This window comes from Epinephelus fuscoguttatus, linkage group LG5, assembly GCF_011397635.1.
Source record: "Epinephelus fuscoguttatus linkage group LG5, E.fuscoguttatus.final_Chr_v1".
NCBI classification, from domain to species: domain Eukaryota; kingdom Metazoa; phylum Chordata; class Actinopteri; order Perciformes; family Serranidae; genus Epinephelus; species Epinephelus fuscoguttatus.
The window spans coordinates 30,383,530-30,401,650 of record NC_064756.1 but is presented as its reverse complement, the minus strand read 5'-3'; the positions used below and the strand labels follow the sequence as shown (position 1 = coordinate 30,401,650).

At 41.7% G+C, this 18,121-nt stretch overlaps 1 protein-coding gene across 9 annotated transcripts in view; it reads left to right on the top strand.

Annotated features, from left to right (window-relative positions):
* robo2 (roundabout, axon guidance receptor, homolog 2 (Drosophila)) overlaps window positions 1-16,570 on the top strand; it is a 364,614-nt gene extending 348,044 nt beyond the window's left edge. For 6 of the 9 annotated variants that reach the window (XM_049575687.1, XM_049575685.1, XM_049575686.1 and 3 more), the window contains 7 exons: window positions 1,945-2,208; window positions 3,137-3,351; window positions 7,548-7,730; window positions 8,248-8,406; window positions 8,624-8,890; window positions 11,516-11,710; window positions 13,535-16,570. In XM_049575687.1, the coding sequence (XP_049431644.1) occupies window positions 1,945-2,208; window positions 3,137-3,351; window positions 7,548-7,730; window positions 8,248-8,406; window positions 8,624-8,890; window positions 11,516-11,710; window positions 13,535-13,536 (1,285 nt within the window). In that variant the 3' untranslated portion in view covers window positions 13,537-16,570. The remainder of the gene's footprint in view (window positions 1-1,944; window positions 2,209-3,136; window positions 3,352-7,547; window positions 7,731-8,247; window positions 8,407-8,623; window positions 8,891-11,515; window positions 11,711-13,534) is intronic. The other 3 variants (XM_049575692.1, XM_049575690.1, XM_049575689.1) reach the window with 1 other exon arrangement.
* The last annotated feature ends 1,551 nt before the right edge of the window (window positions 16,571-18,121 follow it).

Genomic DNA, 18,121 nt, shown 5'->3' with positions numbered 1-18,121 from the left:
TGATGCTGTGTCTCTGTCTTTGGTCCAGTAGCTGCTATGTCCTCTTACTCCCATTTCCAATGTGGGAGAGTCATCTGCTTTAATAGGCTATCTGGCAAATGAAGAGTCTCGTGCACTGTAAATCTGAGGCTGCTCTTAATGGCAGCAGATTAAAACAGTTATGTCCTATGGAGTGTGCACTGACAAATTTCTTTAATGAACATTTTCTTTATGGCCAGTATTATTTCAGCATGTATAAGCACAGCTATGAGGAAGTGAAGCCTGACTACCTCTATAATTCCACTCATGGATGTCGTTTAACAAATTCTTTCGAAAGTTGGACAAGGTCACAAAGCTCTGTGTTAGTACATAGGCATTTCTCTTAAAATATTAATACCTGTATGATGTCTGATATTTTCTTTCTTTCAGTAACTGTTTTAAATTAGGAGACATTAACAATATCACTGACCTATTATAGATCTGTTTCTGTCCATAAGTATTTCCAGTTTCTTCTCTCATTAAGCATAGTGTTTAAATAAATGAGCTGTGTAATGGCTGTGAAACATTTTTGGTTGTGGTGACTTATATATTTTAGATATAGTTGATTAGACCAGAGCTAAGACAATTAATCTATCAATTACTTGATTAAAGCCATAGTTGGTAGCTTTGGTGATAACTAACCTTTCTGATTTTTTTCTGAAACTGTCACTATATTCACACAGCACTAAATGAGACGCATAGTCTGCGAAAATAGAAACTCCTCTGCCTACTCCTAGCTGAGTCTCTAACACAGCTCTCAATAATTGCTTGTGAACAGCTGTCAACTTGTCAAACTAGGCAGCGCTGATCAAATATGAACCAAGATTCTGTTACTGTGTTGCCTATTTCTTACCTTAGATGTTTAGAAACATATTTTAGTGCACTGTTTAGTTGTAAAATTAGAAAGTTGGTGCAGCCAGTGGGCAGGGCTTTGTACTTTGGTTGACTGTATCCAACATGGCAGCCTGGTCACAAACCCTCTCATTTTACAGCTAAACAGTACACTAAAATATGTTTCTGAAAACATTTGAGACGAGAACTAGACAATGCAGTAACAGAATCTTGATTCATATTTGATCAGTGCTGCCTAGTTTCACAATTTTACTGCAGTTCATGAGAATCATTGACATGACTGACAGTTGTGTTTAAGACTCCTCAGCTCTGATTGGAATAAGTGCAGGGACATGACTTTTCCTATAGACAGCAAATATGACGCAAAGTTATTTTCAGTTACCAACTTTAACAGAAAATTAATCTGCACATGTTTTGATAATAGACTGATAATTTGTCATTTTTTTATTTATTAATCAAAAATGTTAAACATCCTCTGATTTCAGCTACTCAATTGTGCGACTTTGCTGCCTTTTTTGGTCATGTACCAATATTTTCTGAGATTTTGTAGACAAATTTTTAATCAAACCAGATTAATCACTAATGGTATGCGTATATAAATATATGTACACAGTACTGTGCAAATGTTTTAGGCAGGTGTGAAGAAATGCTGTAAAGTAAGAATGCTTTCAAAAATATGAAGCTTAATTGCTACTTTCATTGATTTACAAAATGCAAAGTGAACAGACAAAAGAAAAATCTCAATTAAATCAATATTTGGTCTGACCACCCCCACCCACAGCTGTTTCTGTTTCAGTTAATGACTGTTTTTCTACCTACATATGACACTGATGATCATTAGCACCTGTTTGGTATAATTGGTTAATCAGACACCTGACTATGATCCTACAAAATCCCTGACTTTGTGCAAGTGTACTTACAAGAACTGGTGCTGTTTTGAAGGCAAAGGGTGGTCAAACCAAGTATTTTCCTCCGTTAGATCATTTTGCATTTTGTGAATTGATAAAAATAAACAATTACATTTTATGTTTTTGAACATTTGTGCAGTAAGCATTTCTTCTGTTCTGACATCAGGTACGAGAGTGATGGTTGGGGCCCACCCATGCCCGTGCAGACCTATCTTCACCAGGGCATGGAGGATGAGCTGGAGGAGGAGGAGGAGAGGGTCCCCACCCCACCCATCCGAGGGGTTGCCTCTTCCCCGGCTGCTGTTTCCTTTGGACAGCAGTCCACAGCCACCCTTACCCCTTCTCCCCGGGACGAGATGCAGCCCATGCTCCAGGCACATTTGGATGAACTGACCAGAGCATACCAACTGGACATGGCAAAACAGACATGGTAAGCACTGCAGTATAAAATCTATCTAGCTATCTTCAAAGCTATATTGTGATATTTCATAAAATAAATAGTCATTTTAAAATGCTTACTGTACATTCTGCTCTGCGTGCATTGCCACCAGGATTTATTTTGGTCCTGCAGTATTCTTCATGTCAACAGTGTGTGCAGTGGAGATAAACCCATTAATCATTTCATTTTAATGGGCCCATGCTACCACTTAGGCGACTACTGTATTTTGCTCACTCTAAGAGACACAATTTCTTACCCGCAGTTGTTTACTCCTCCCCACACCCATACAGCACATTCCATTGTTGTTGTGCTCATGCAAGTCAGATGAAGGCCATGCCTCATTCTGTCGGCAGCGCAGGGAGAATGAGAGACTGGCATTCATTCATAATAGTGAAGTGTGTGTGTGGGGGGGAGGGTGACAGGGAAGGCTTGTCAGGAAGGAGATGTCATGTTACCCAGTAATGACTATGTTGGTTAGAGAGCATCTCTGACAACACCAGAGGGCCAGTAATTACAACCAATTCCCACTGCAAACCGCGTCAAAGACATTGCACTCCTCAAACAAACGCGGCTGTCAGCAGAGCGGGTTGCCACTGAGGTGACAGCCATGTGTCGACAGGCCTGGAGAGCGTGCCTTTGTACCATCCGCAGCGGCAATTAGCGGGTCATTGTGTTAGCATGCAAGCAGCAATGTAGAATTAGTGGAATTGTCCAAATTTATTCAGCTCTTCACATATGGAAGAGATCTCTAAAATTAGCTCTGCACTTACAAATACATCCTTATTTTTTTCCATCCTGTGACAGAGAAGCTACTGAAAATTCCCTTTATTTTCTCTGTATTCATCATTCCTCCACATACCGTGATATATATACGGTGTGTGATGCAGTAGAGTAATATACTGTCTCTTTTTCTTCCCAGGCACATGCAGGTTGGCTCACTTCCGCCCCAGGCTCCAGCTCCTCCAGTGGGCTACGTGTCGAGCACAATGGTTTCTGACCTGGAGACTGACCTGCCTGATGACGATGAGGAGGAGGAGGAAGAAGAGGAGGATGAAGGCTATGGAGCCAGGCATCCCCGTGGCATTGAGCACACACCAGGGTCTAGCATGGACAACCTGGACAGCTCTTTAACAGGTAGGGTTGATTCTGGATTTGGGTGCTTCTCCGTTGACGAACATCGTTGTTGTTTGTATTTACTTCAGTGTATTCTCATGACAAATTCTATTTTTTATACAACTCATTTTTTTGTATTTGTACAATATTATTTTAGATACTGATTAATCAAACTTACTACTGTATGTTCTCATTACTCGGAATGGGAAAACATTTCATTCCCATTGTTGCTACATCTTGTCTCACAGCAAATGGATTGTTGTTCGTGACATGTTCTTCATCAGTCTGCTATGCGTACATTTTTATGTGAACATGCTTACTGAGTGTCCCTCAATCAAGTTTTTTAAGCACTTTTGGCAGACTCTGGTGGAATTATAATTATCATTTCCAAAAAAAGAGATAAGAAAGTCCATGAATTTTAAACAGGATAGTGAGAGGGAAATTAAGAGGGGGAGGAGAGGCAAAGCGAGAGTGACTGTGATTTAACTTGCACACAGCACCGGAGCCAGCGCCACCCATATCTTCCCGAGGAGATTTGAAATAAATTTCACGTGCGGCATATTCCATTGCAGACTAGAGGCACCATTTCCATTTTTACAACTCACTGAAAACTTTTACAGCCGTCTGTCAGGGGGGCATATGAAGGGCATGACATTGCAGCAGCGGAGCGGGTTCTGGACTGCTGCTCTCATACTGACCAGGTCACAATATCCATCTGTAAACTAGAGACGAAAACTGGGAGATATTTCTTAGAAATGTGGCTATCATGCTCTGTAGGGATATGTTGTGATACAAAATGCTGGTGTAGTGTAACCCTGTGGCTCTGTGTATCTATCAGGTCTTCCAGTAAAGTCTGTGAATACTAAAAAATAAAATCCATATTGGGAAATTTATGGGTGGCAAGAAACAGGGAGCAAGCAGACATATACTGTATCTGAAGGTAGAGGAGCTGAGCCGGTTGAGAGAAAGCATGAGAATAAGAGGGTTGACAGTACTGCTTGTTGGCCTACCCTGTCAGCGGCAGCCCTAAAGAGTAGTTTTCCATGGGATGATGGAACAGTGGTTTTGGTAACGCTGACACATGCTACTGCTGATGTATTTAGAGGAATATAAAGCAGCAACTGGGCCCTAATCTACTGCATCTCTCCTCCACTGTATTACTCTTAAGACAGCACTATTTCTTCTTATCTCTCTGCAAGTCTGCCTTGCATCCCATCGTTTTACAACACAGACACAGCCTCAGCTCCAGGGTTAGCGAAAGGAAGAGAGGGAGGATAGGGGGAAACCGCTGAGATTTATTGTGGCCACCATTTTGAGGCTCTACAAATAGGGGAGGGTAGGAGTGAGATTCCTGTCGAGCCCTGCTTGATAGATTTGTCATTCCTTTAATAATATGGAAATAGGTCTGTTGTCATAATGTTAAACCAATGGCCAGTAAATCAAACATTTTTTCACCGTTGCCCCAGAAAAAAGGGCAAAAAAGCCTTCCCCTCCCAGGCAATGTTTCTCCAGCAGATTGTCTGCACGGGCTTTCCAGTGTGTTATTCTGTTCTCTGAGATAATACAGCACATTTTTTTAGCAGATAAATGTAAATCCTGATGTTGTGGTGGGTATTGCGGAGCCATGTCTTACTTGAGCCAGAGAGATGAAGTGAACACATAGGTATTACCTGGCTTTGTGCGTAGGCGTTACAGGTCATGTAAAGCTGAGATGTGGTAGCAGCGAGGCTGTTACACCTACAATGAGCTGAAAGCCAGGTTGTTCTGGGCGATTACTCTCCCATAAAGCCTTGCCAGGTTTGTGAGGAGCAGGGTCACGTCTCCTGACGGCAGGTAGAGACGCCTGCTCGTCAGGGGGAATGATTTTCCTGCTTAACGACATGCAGATTAGGGTTTCCGTCAGTATAAATCAGTTTTAGTGGCAGGAGGGACCCGGGCTGGGTTTTACTGCCCCCCACCCATCTCCCGTTTACTGGCCTTTCTCTAACAGCGCATGGAGCATGGTAGGTGTCAGCCAGTGGTTTTTAGAGTGCGCGGCTTGGCCCATTGCTCTGGTTCAAGACACGATAAAATGACAGACCCGCGGTGCAAACCTTTGTCTGGAGCTACGGAGAGAAATACCACATTTCTGGTGCAAAAAGAAAACTTGATTGAATTTTTTATCAAATTATGTGACAATGATCACAGTTTGATTGGACTGCTATTTCTGAGAATAGGAGTGCTCCAGAGGTTCAGCAGTAGAAAGTGGCAGTTAGTGCAACTGAAAAGTCATTCTGTGATGTGATTTGCTGAGGCAGTGTTCCTTTGCTGAGCCGGAGGAGTTGGAAGCTTCAGTGCTTTGGCTGGCACTGCCTATACTTCAATATCTGCTCTATTCTTTGTGGGAGGATTGGACCCAGTGGAATTGCTGTCTTTCTTTCTTAGAGAAAAACTCTTAGAAAAGAATTTCAAAGAAAATAGCTACTAGGCAAGATGGAGGGCTCGAAGTAGTTACTGCTTTGGATTTCAGTTAGCGCTATAAAAATGGGTTGTGTAAGGGCCTCTCTACCTTATGCAAGCTTATATTTTATACAAGTTTCCATTAATCTGAGAGAAATTTTACTGCAATAGGGGTGAAAATCTGTTGCAACTTCAGCTTTCGAAGGTGCAACTCCCTGAAGTCACATCCAGGGACTGAGTAACCACCTCTTAGAGACATATGGTTTAAGACGCACAGACTCGCAGATGGTGAAGTTGGAAAACTCTTTGATGGGGATTTCCCAGTGCATCTGGATAAATAACCCACAATCATATTGCCAAGTTTTATTTGAAATGTTAAATGTGTCATATTGTATTGCACCATCTGTGAGCCCAAACTCTTAATACTGCAGCTAATATACTACGTGTGAGTTGTATTCATGTAGATTTCTGAACTCTGCCAGCCGCTCGGGCCAGGATTATGCCACCTTTTGTATCATACTGACCTTTTAATATATCCTGCTGCTAACTTTTTGTCCCCATCGCTCCCTCTACAACCTTTACCCCCACACCTCCCCAGCTCTCTGTTACAGCAGTCTGTTCAATCACATTACTCTTGTGTTCTGTGTGAGGAAGAGATAGAGTGTGTGAGCAGCGCACTTGGGTTAGTGCCACTTGAGCAAAGTCTGCCAAACCAGTCCCACTGAAAGCTGTCACATTAGCCGACTGTTCTCTGTGTTTCTGCTTGCCAAAGTGGCGTATTTTTTATTGGCAGGCAGATACTTTTTATATTTAAAGTGCTGGCCTGGCTTTTTATGTGAAGAAAAAAAATCAAAGCATGAAGAAATACTTAACAGTAGCACAGATGTATAAGCCAAAAGTCTTACGATATGTGCGCATCCTCCTTATGCGCACACTTTCGATTCTGTCAGATATTCAAGTATGAGAATGAGGCGATTGATTTAATCTTCTGTCTTTTCATCATCTTTAAAACAACATACAGTACATGAGTTAATCTGTCCAAAACTACAGTAACTATAAGTGAGATGCCTTGATTTTGCATTAAAATTCTCTCTTCTCTTAAGATTGTAGCACCTTTTTGAAATGGTGGCTGTGCATTTTAAACAGGAATAAACAAAACTGTGTGTGCATACCACCAGGTGTTTGATTCAATACACTGTTTGGTGAGATGCTTCATCTGTGTCACCTGAGGCAGTTTTGTAGCTAACTCTGCTCTGCACAGGTGCGCTCATTGTTCTTTATCAAAAGAAGAGCGAAATTAGTTGATGCCAGTTCTGCTGTTCCCCTGTGTACATTCTAGTGTGTGTGTGTGTGTGTAGGTGTGAGTGTGTGTGTGTAGGTGTGTGTAGGTGTGTGTTTGTGCGTGAATATATGTTCTGCATGTGTTTGTAGTAGATGAAAGAGGGCAGGCCAGAACAGAATGACTATACAAAAGCAATCACCTGCAAGAATAGAAATGCCCTGCAGCAAATATGAAGTCATTTGAGTGTAGGAGGTTAATATTACCTTTTTTTATAAGATTACTCAATACATTTATCCATCTAAATGTGAAATCACAGCACAGGTGTTCAAAATGTCAGATCAGATCTCTATAAAGGTTATAGTCACTGAGCTGTAAAGTATGAACATGATGCGGTTGAATTTGAGTGTTATGATATAGGAAAAAAATATTAACTTACACACACACACAGTCAAACATACTCACACACACATTTCCTGAAACCTGTGGTGTTCCGCAGGGTCCATGGTGAATGGGTGGGGCTCAGCCTCGGAGGATGACCGTAATTTCTCAAGCCATAGGTCCAGTTTGGGCAGTTCGTCTGATGGCTCCATCTTTACCCACTGCAGTTTTGCCCAGGCCCTGGTGGCCGCTGCAGACAAGGCAGGCTATCGCCTTGAAGGCACTAGCCTCAGCAAGAGAGGTTGGTGTGTGGAGACCAGCTACACACTGCCGGACTGGAACTTCTACCAGTGGCAGATGATTTGTTCCTTTCTGCTCTGATTCTTCCTCCTGTCGTCCACTGGCTGATGTTTCCCCCATAATGTTGGCTTAATGTTGGATTTCCTCTCTGCTGCTTGTGGACACTGTGTCCAGGTTGTGCATGGCACCTGTTCTCCATGGCCAGACTGCAGCTATCTCCCTGTCGTCAACTTTGACTCAGTTCCTCTATGACTCATCTGGCTTTGCACTCTGACTTTCTCGGGTTAAATGAGTAGTAACAGGGTGATATGTTATACTTGCAGCCTTTTACAGGCTTCTACCAGAATGCTTTCTCCTCTAATGACAACCTTTACCTTGGCCTTCTAATAGGTTTTTGACTCTTGATTGATAACCTCTACCTTTCTTGATGACAGCCTCAGCTCCACTGTCCAGGCATTAGCTGCTTGCTTAATGTCTTTATTAACCAGCTGGCTTGTGGTCCTGTATCCATCTTGCAGGTAAAGGCTTGTCCCACAGGCCCCGGCCCAGCAGTCCATTCTCAACAGATGGCAGCACAGTCGGCACACACAGCTTGGGCCACCAGAGGGCCACCAGGCCCACACGCAAACCCCGAAGCCAGGGCACAGCACCCCACCGGAGAGATGCTGGTGCAGACGGTGAGGCAGCGACTGAATACACATTTTAAATAGTTTATGTAGAAAGTTCCATCTGTTGTTTTATAAGCTAGAAGGAGTTATATTAATATGTAATATAATATCGGATCGAATGTGTCTCAACATGATTAGAGTCTTCAGTTTTATATTAGTGAGCAACATCTTATGAGTAATTTATGGCTTTGTTGTATTCATTCTGTGAGTTTCCTCTTTGGCACAGACCTACCTCCTCCCCCTGAGCCTCCTCCCTGTCAGGGGCAGGGCCGTATCCAGGGGGCCCGCAGTGTAAGCAGCGTGGTACCCCCTACAGATAGGAAGGCTTCATCTCTGGAGCGCCCGCCTATGTCAGGACCCCTGTCTGGGCCGGAGGACATGAAGAGCTCCATTGACAGACAGGCACGCACTTCTCTGGAACATCATCGCCAGGCTCAGGACAGGCTGGGCTCCATGGACCGAGCTGATGATGGACGCAGGGGACACAAAACAGGTACAGCTGAAACAAGACTGAAGTCTTAAACCATGCCAGCAGCCCTGTGAAAACTGTACCTGTTACACTCCTCATGCTCATTAACATTCTAACATAAGCGTGTAAGTTAACATGCTTGCAGTTGCAATCTTTTTAATGTTGAGCATGCTTTATCAAAGTCTCCAAAATTTGTGTGATCTATGATTGAGATCATAAGTTAGTTTCTCCAGAGGGACAAGAGCCGTGATCTGTGATATCCACATACTAACCAAGGGGACCTGCAAAGCAGACCACCACAGCAAGATGCATTTTTCAGCCAAAAATAGAAGGGCTATTAAGAGAGATTTGGTGTCCTTATCAAAAAGATTTTCCCGATTATGGTTTAACAGGTAAAATGAAGACAGTGTAAACCGTTTACCGTTAACCTCCTAATTCACAGAATTAACCTTTTCCAGATTGTCTAGATGCAATCACATGGACAGAACAAGTCGATAAATGTACCCTTGTGTGTTTTACATTTATAACAGAGGTTTGAGCTGTTGGGGAACAATCTCTGGAGGTGAGGTGGAGGTGTAAAATAAGTTTAATGGAAACATTTAAAATTTTATTCATGTACAGACATTGAATTGCATTTCAGAAAGATTGGTCCACTCTGCAGGACTAAATTTAACCCCCAGATTGTGTTCTCACAATGGCTTCAGGAATTCACAAGCTGAGGAGTCAAAATACTGCAGTGGAGTATAAATCTTTCAGATTATTCCCTCGAGAGATGTGGCCGAGACCGTGGCATTTTCCAACGCTGACAGTTTTACACAGATCTTGTTAAAAGCGATTATATAAAGTGATGAATTTAGAGATATTTGGAAAAGTCCTTTTGCGGAATGTCAAAATCAGTTCTGATTTGCTCAAAAGATTTTACAGAATCTGAGATCAACAGCCCAGCAGGATCTGATAGGCCCTTGAACACCCACTCCAACAGACTAATACTCTTGAGCTGCACCGGGTGATCAGGGTTTAATGCCAGGGGTGTCCAAGCAGAAATAACACAGGGGATTTTTAGATATTTTCTCAGATCCCTCCAGACCAGGAGTGTGTTATAAATTACATTATTATTTAGAGAACTAACTGGTTTATATTGCTGATAAAGGGAAGGGATTTAAGCCTTTGAGGGTAACATGCTAGAGACTCAAGACCCCACCATAAGGAGTCCTTCCTATTCTATAACGGGCAGCTGGAACTTTTGACCTGCTTGTGTTGAAGGATGAAAAGTCAGGGGATTACCAAACTTATTAAGATTAATTCCTTGGCACTCCATCCGACTGAAACAATTTAATCTGTACCAAGTGTTAAACTGACAGATGCATGGACAGACCATTGCTACCATGCTGTGAGCACGGTTACTAAAAGTTCAAGGGAGCCACATGTCTTTTTATGGTAGTACACTTCAGGCTTTACGTAAGCACTTACCCTAATTATTTCTAAAAGTGAAGGGCTAACAAAATTGTACTATACTATACACCAAGTCTGCACCACTTTCCATCAAACAAAATCCATGAAATTATTTTGCTAATTTGAAATGATTCATCACTAAGGAAATAAAACATCTTGAATTCACATTCTGAATAAGTGGACATTTACCTGCTCTTGACTGATGTACTTGTTACAAACGGGTCTTTACAAGAGATTGTAAATGAATGTCTTCGTAGCAAAAAAAGCATCAAGGACACAGGAGTTTCGCTGCTGCTGTAACTTGACAATGAGGGATTTTTTCTCTGAGTTCTTGTGTTGAAGTTAGCTTCCATGCTGTGCTAAGACTGGGCTCCCATGAACAGATTGCACTGTCTGCCACTTGCTCTGGTTTCCAGAATGCCCCCCTCAGCCTCCCCAGTGCCCCTGTAACTGTTGCCAATATCATCTTGCTCCGCTCCAAGAAAGGCAGGAGGCCCCAGCAACTGAAATGCACTCTAATCGCTTCGGCTTTCGTTTCTCACACAAAAAACAACCACTCTACACCCCATCTGTGTGTGTGTCAGTGCTCATGCGTATGTGCCCGCATGCATGTGTGCTTGTGACCATTAGAGATCTCCATGCTGTGCGTCCTGCCCTCTTTGTGCCAGAACTTTCTCAGACAGTTAATCTGAGACTGTGAGACAAAGACAGGTGCCGCAATCTGCATCTTTACAAAAAACCCCACAGGTGAATTCCCCTATGTGTCAGAGTGCTGACTGATTCACAGTAGAATCCACTGAGGTCGGGGCAGACTCTATTACAGTCATTAGCGGAGCAGTGGGGAGCAGTTTGATGAGATTTCACGCAACGACGAAGACTGCTGAGGGTCAATGTTATGCTGCCCTGCAGCAGGGGGTGCCACAGCAGCCAGTGGTCCCTCTGTTATTGTATTTACCCCCTCATAAGGCTGGTAGCTGCAAGGCCATGTGCAAGGCTGAGAGTCCTCTCTGTGGCACGCCCTGGCATAGCCTGTTGGCACTGCCACTCTGCAGATGTCAGGAGGTAGGGGGGGTTTGCAAAGTGCTCTTTGTCTCCATGCGTCAGATGTTAGATGTGTTTCACTGCAACAATAAAAGTCACGTGTTGTGTCTACTTTTCAAACTTGAAGAATGCCTTTCGATCCCTTTGTGTTTTCAGAGGACGGGTGCCTGCCATACAACAAACCATCCTTCCCCTCCCCTGGTGGCCATAGCTCCTCTGGCACAGCCTCCTCCAAGGGCTCGACGGGGCCACGCAAGAACGAGGGTCCACGACAGCCACAACAGTGGACCGCCACAGAGCATGCTGAATTCCTGGGGACCAACGGACAGGGACATTACTCCGGAGAGTTATGTGAGTAACTCTGTATTTTACAGCAGTGTTTTATGACATACAGCACTGCACGTGTAGTGAAAAAAGTCATGTTGTATAGTTCAACCTTTCTGAGCTCTGGGAGGTCAGCAACTTGTACTTACATTTCTGTTTGCGTATGAATTTAACAACATACAACATGTTAAATAATGAGCTTTAGAGATATTGATAGGCTTATATATTTAAAGGGCAGGTCCATCTGAGTTGTTTTCTGTGTTTTTCAAACTGAAACTCCCACTGAACTCTTACTGAAAAGCACAGACATAGGTTACAGTGCTGATTTCAATTCCTGTTAATAGATCCACAGTCAGTTTATTACTTCCAGTAATGGTCGCCATGTTCAGTTCCAAAGGTCACACAATAACACAAACTAGTAACTTCTTGTATTCTGCAAAATAAAATGACTGTTTCTGTCAAAGGAGTCTGGTGGCTGTGGACAGGAGCACCAGCAAAACATGAATTATCCTCTTACACAAAATACAACCAAAACAATATCAACATCAGTTAAGTGTGTGCTATGTTTAGATAATTTTACCGCATTACCTTGCTATCAGACAGCCATTTTCGATGGTTAGCTGAAGCCATTATCTATGCTCCCTTCAAAGCCAGGACACTCTATTAACAGAAACAGTAATTGAAAAAATTGACTTTCAGAACACAACCAAGGTGGCGTCCACGGCAGTACGTGGGTTTATGTGCAGCAAACAAACCTATCTCACGTCATGTGGGTAAATGTTTTTAGAAGAGCTAGAGAAAATAGCATTTTGAGGCTAAAACATTCATACATTTTGACCCAAATTTAAATTTTCGGATTTGAATACATCAGGAGCACTCGTGCAAAGCTACAAAATAAAAACACACACACACAAAAAAAAAATTATGGAGGCACCCTTTAACTTCAAAGACACCCAGGCCAGTTGTTTTCCATTCTTTTAGCCGCCAGCTAATATCTGATTAGATCAATACAGTATCTTTAATTAGCTGTGTGTTCTTCCTGTAAATATTCTCCCTGTACTATTGTTCAGTGTTTAGACAGCTAATGTGAACTGGAGGTAAATACATTCTATGTATCAGCAAAATTAGCCAGCAGAGTTGATTCTGATTTACCATAAAACTTTAATTAAAAGCCTAATTCCAATTTAACATCCAGTCCCTTTTAGTAGCCTGGTGTAGCTACACATTTTGACACATAAAGACCTGTCTCAAATCACACATACAAATATAAATATTTACACTTTTGTCAATATGGAGATGCTACACATCGTTAGCTCAGTTCAGTTCATTTTACCGAAACCATGAGCACCAGAGAAGACTGTAAGTCATTCAGATCTACCAGTATGATGAAAAAACAAGTGGTGACTCCCTATGTTACCTCTGAAGCTGTCATAAAGTCAGAATTTGTGTCCAATACTCAATTACCCAGTAAGTTACTCCTATTCCTTTAGTCCGTAAGGGTCCACCAATCAAAAGTGTTTTTCATAAAAAATGTATCCAAGTTACGAATATTGTTTTAACAGGATAAAGTTGTGTTGTGTCGGTATGCCAGTTGCCTTAAGTCTTGAGTGCCATGAAACAAACAATTGATATGCTATCCGAAGCCTAATTTTTATACAAGTAATATTCAAACTGGTTGAAATGAGTAGTGTGATTGTATTTCCCATCTTTGCTGAGCTTTAACAGTTTTATGTAAGAGGAATTAGAAATATTAAAAGTTTTACGGTATGCTAAGCTGAGTAAGTACCCCATTTTTTTTTTCTTTTTTTCTCAAAATAAAACCGCATTTCCCCTTTTCTTTCCTTCTCACAGAGTGATCTGCCTGGGATGTGAACTGGAGAAAACCCGGTCTGTCCTCGAAAGAATGACGCCCCCCTTGTTGGGGCAGCGAACTTTGTCCTTACCTGTGTGTCCTCAGAGGGAAGGAGTGCAGCTGAGGGCACCACAGAGAGAAGCAGTGTCACAGAACTGTAAATGTGATGTATAGACACAGACATACTGTACATCTCACTATGTTTTTGTCCTCAAGAAAATATTTTCCACCTCCTACCTTACTGTAATTTTCTTTTTGTTAGAAAAAGGCAAGTGAAAAAAAAAAAAAGAAAACATCTATACGAGAACACATTTTCTGGTAACTGCCCTTGGGGAAAAGGGAATTTTGTTTCCTGTAAATATATTCTTTAACTTGTTGTTGCATTGCTATGCAAGCCGAATTCAGTTTGAGCTTTTTATTTCCATATACAGGAACAGTTGGTTTTATCTGGTTATTTGTATTATATGTGAATTGAGTGGCTATTGTGCCATAAAATAATTGTTTTATAATCCATTGTTTGTTAATAGTTACCATTAATTATTATCATTATTATTATTAATTATTGTTTTTGCACTGCAATTTTTGGTGATAAGCACAAAAACATAGCTCCTGCTGACATGAAGAACCGGAAGAATATGTGAAGAGGAGTTTCTGTACTGTAAAGTAAAGAGAAGAAAATTATATACTAATGTACAGAGAGATATTAAAGAGTACGGCTTTGCTCGCAGACAGCAACAAATAAGGCACCCGTTTCCATAGTTGAGACTAATTGGGTGGCAGACACACAAGGGTCCCGAGGGTCTGAAGGGCAGACATGAGGCTGGGAGAATTGTACACAGAGGATACTGTATTACTGTTGGTGACCGAGTTGATTATTTAATTCCTAATTAACTGTCCTAAAACAATAGTTTGTTATCAGAAACATTGGGGTCAATGCTTGGGGCGACTCCAGGCGCTGCTCTGTTTTTAGAAACAGGCTTTTTTCAAGTTTTGTTTATATGATTTACTGCCTAAATAATTTTTCCTACACTGAGTTTACGCTCCTCATTCAGTATAATAGCACACTAGCCATAAAACAGCCAAAAGGGAGGAGGAGTCAGTGGATCTGCCCGCATGCTGTAGTTCAGTCATAGCACTTACAGAGGCAGATTTATGATCCTTCTATAGCCTTAACAGGTACACAGACATCACCGAGGAGTATTGTGTGTGATTAGTAGCAATTATACTCCCAAGCCTGCCTAAAATATCAGTGGAGCAACATAATTTGTTTACATCTTTTATGCTTTGAATTTTATGTCTTTGGTTCCATCATTTTAATATTTGCTTTTTACAGCACTTACTGTTTTATGTTTGTGATATTATTTGTGGTGCAGTATCATCCGAGAAAACAACACGCTGACCCGCTCGGTCCGGCTAAGTGCTGTTTAAATTAGGTAAGCTATTAAAGCAGTTGTTGCTCTAAAGGTTGGTGCCTCGGTTGCCAATAAACTACGATCAGCACAGTCTTGTGTCGATGACTTTGAGAAGAAATGGCGTGTGCACGATTTACAATGTAGCTTTGATTCACTGTTTGAAGTGATAATGGAAAAAAAGCCTTGTATATTAACAAGCAGGTCCCACTGCCTCCATGTCTACAGCCACAGTATGGAGCAGAACACTTTCTATCTGCCTGACCGCCACAAAACACACACTTATCATCTGCCGCTTTCGACTTCTCAGCCTCTGAATCTCAATTTTTTTTTTTTTTTTTTTTTTTTTGTGAGTCTCTTCAGACAATGTTTCATTGGTTGTCCTTTTTTTAAATGAAAAGCTTGTTTCTTTGTATGCCTTTTATGGACTCCAAAACGCTGCTTACAACAATGTTTTCAATATTAATGTTCAGGATTTTTGTGGTTCAATGACTGTTTGTTTTGTCTTTTTTTGTACTGCTAATGTTGATAAAAAGGGGGGTGGAAACTAAAGGCCGTCAGATGCTGTTGTACTGTTGTCGTCATGCCATTGTCATTTTATATCATCCACCCAGTGGCCAGTGTTCTGGAAATGAGGTGCAAAGAGTATCTCAGGTTATTTTACATTCTGGTGGTGTTTATGTATGTGTATATATGTGTATATATCCATATGCATCTCCACTTGATTATGCCATTCCATTTTCATTGACAAAAATATCCCTCTCATGTCCAATTCTGTCGTCCCCTCTTTTCTTTTCTGCTGTGGATTTTGATTCTGAGTATAATGTGCTGGTTCATCCACCTTAAGACAAGATGTCAGTAAAAGAACATACCAAATTAAGATTGATATTTCTAATGTCTAATGCGTTTTAGTGTCTCTTTAATACTCATTGTTTTCTTTTAAATCACAGTGTCGTTTTGTATTTATTAAAATGATAATAAAAGTATATTGTGAAATCTGCATAAAGATTTGTGGAATATAAAATGTGTTTTCTGTTCCTTGTAAAGTTTGCTGTCAGAGCTGAGCAGCGAGGCCATAAGGAGATGATAGGCACACTGTGCTCACAGCACGGTGGAGTGCCGGGTCAGTAGTCGTCTGAGTCACTCTTCGTCCTGCATGTTCACCGCACTGCTCCTCTCATGTCAAAACGAAAGAAACTTAAAACCTTTTTTGAACACAAGGAGCAAAAACGCTCACAATTTGCTTGTCAAGACAATAGAGAAAACGTCTTTTTGGAAGGATGAAAGTACTTTGGCTTTCCCTCTCTTTTGTTCATTTTCTCAATATTGTTGATTCTTTGTAGCCTATCTGTGTGTTGCCTTTTTGCTATAAAAGAGGATTAAAAATGACAAAAAGAGAAAGTTGTCGGGTGAAGTCTTTCTGTACAGTATGGGGTGAGGTGACACCCCGATCCAATGCCATTTCTACCGTACAGTACATTCTGCTTTATTTTCTGTAAACCACCTTCTGTATTCACTTGCATGTCCTTGTCTAAGAAGAGAGTGGATCAAGAAAATAAACTTTTACAGTCTCATTCCCATGTCCTGTAAGATAAATCCATGTTCTTTTTTTTCCTTGTACCTGGATCAATATCAAATAAAATATTTTTGAAAAATGAAATTGCCTGAAATTCCTGCTCGTTTTTGGTGCAAAGATGCTGCACAGCGGGGCTGACAAGTCCAAATTGGGTGTTGAAAAAAGGACGAAAATACAGGAAATTACACAGCAAAATGTCATTTCTTGTGTATTAGCTGTAATATTTCTGTTTTCGTACGTTACTTCCTCATACTGCAGCAGCAGCAGCAGCAGCAACATGAACAAATGGCAAGTTTGCCTGTTTCTTGATAGTGTTTGACTCAGCAACAACATGCATAGTTATTTTGTGATGTGTGTGTGTGTGTGTGTGTGTGTGTGTGTGTGTGTGTGTGTGTGTGTTTGTAGAAGAGCTCCTGACTCAGCTGTGCTTTTTATGTCAAACCAATCCCTACCTTGATCCTTCTGGAGGAGCAGCTTCAAACACAAATCCAAATCTCCTAAATCACAGAGACAGGCAGCTTGCTTTCAAGCTCTCTGACATGGAGCTCAGAGAAATAACTTGTGAAAGAAATGATGCAAAACTGGAGATGTAAAACTAGGACCAGCTTCTGTAGCAGCATTATGTGCAAATATGAATTAACAGTGGAAAAACAGTGTGTTCGTTATCTTCTATATTTCTCCATCAGACATTGTTCATATTCCTTGTTGAATCAGTCTGTCCGTACTCCAAACAGGGACTGATTTCACTGAACAGAACACACCACCTATCCTGACAAATATGGCCATCGCTGCATTACTGAGCTGTCTGTGGAGCAGTGAACTGGCATCAGTGTTTTCTACCCAACGTGAAAGGAAAAATAGCCTTTCCCTGGAACTCACTGGTGGCGGGTCAGAGGTTGCTTCAGTCTGTGGTTTGGACTCTGCTGGTGCAAGTTTTATTTAGGAAATGCTGAAGTCATTGAGGGACACCCTCAATGGCCTGTATGGGGAGCATGGCAGGATGTTGTTGTGACCTTTACTTTGTTTCTTAATGTTGACCATAGAATTACTTTTCACCAGAGGGCCCTAGTGGTTTAATGGTTAAAGTGTAAACCATATAACTGCAGTGTGTATTGTTTGATTGTAGTTGGAGATCTCTGGGAACCGGAGGGTCACTGGTTCAAGTCTCCACATGGACTGGGCGCCCTCTGGATCAGTGGGTAGAGCAGGCGTTCCATGTATGAAGGCAATGTCTTTGCACAGCAGCCACCGGTTTGATTCCAGCCTGGGGCCCTTTGCTGCATGTCGTCCTCTCTCTCCCCCTTCAAGCTTAGACTGTCCTATCTAATAAAGCCAAAAAATATACTTTAAAAAGAAGTCTCCATACAGCCCAAGTATGGAGTGTGGACTACCAGTTTGTCTCCTGGGCACTGCTGAGGTGCCCGTGAGCAAGGCACCAAACAACCCAAACTGCTCCAGGGGCACCGTACTATGGCCGACCCTGTGGTACCACCAGTGATTTCATGTGTTCAATGTGTACAAAGAGGGATACTTGGACGCTACATCTCAACTGCCAATTTCCATGTGGGTGATATGGCTTGAAAAATAAAAAGTAAACTTAT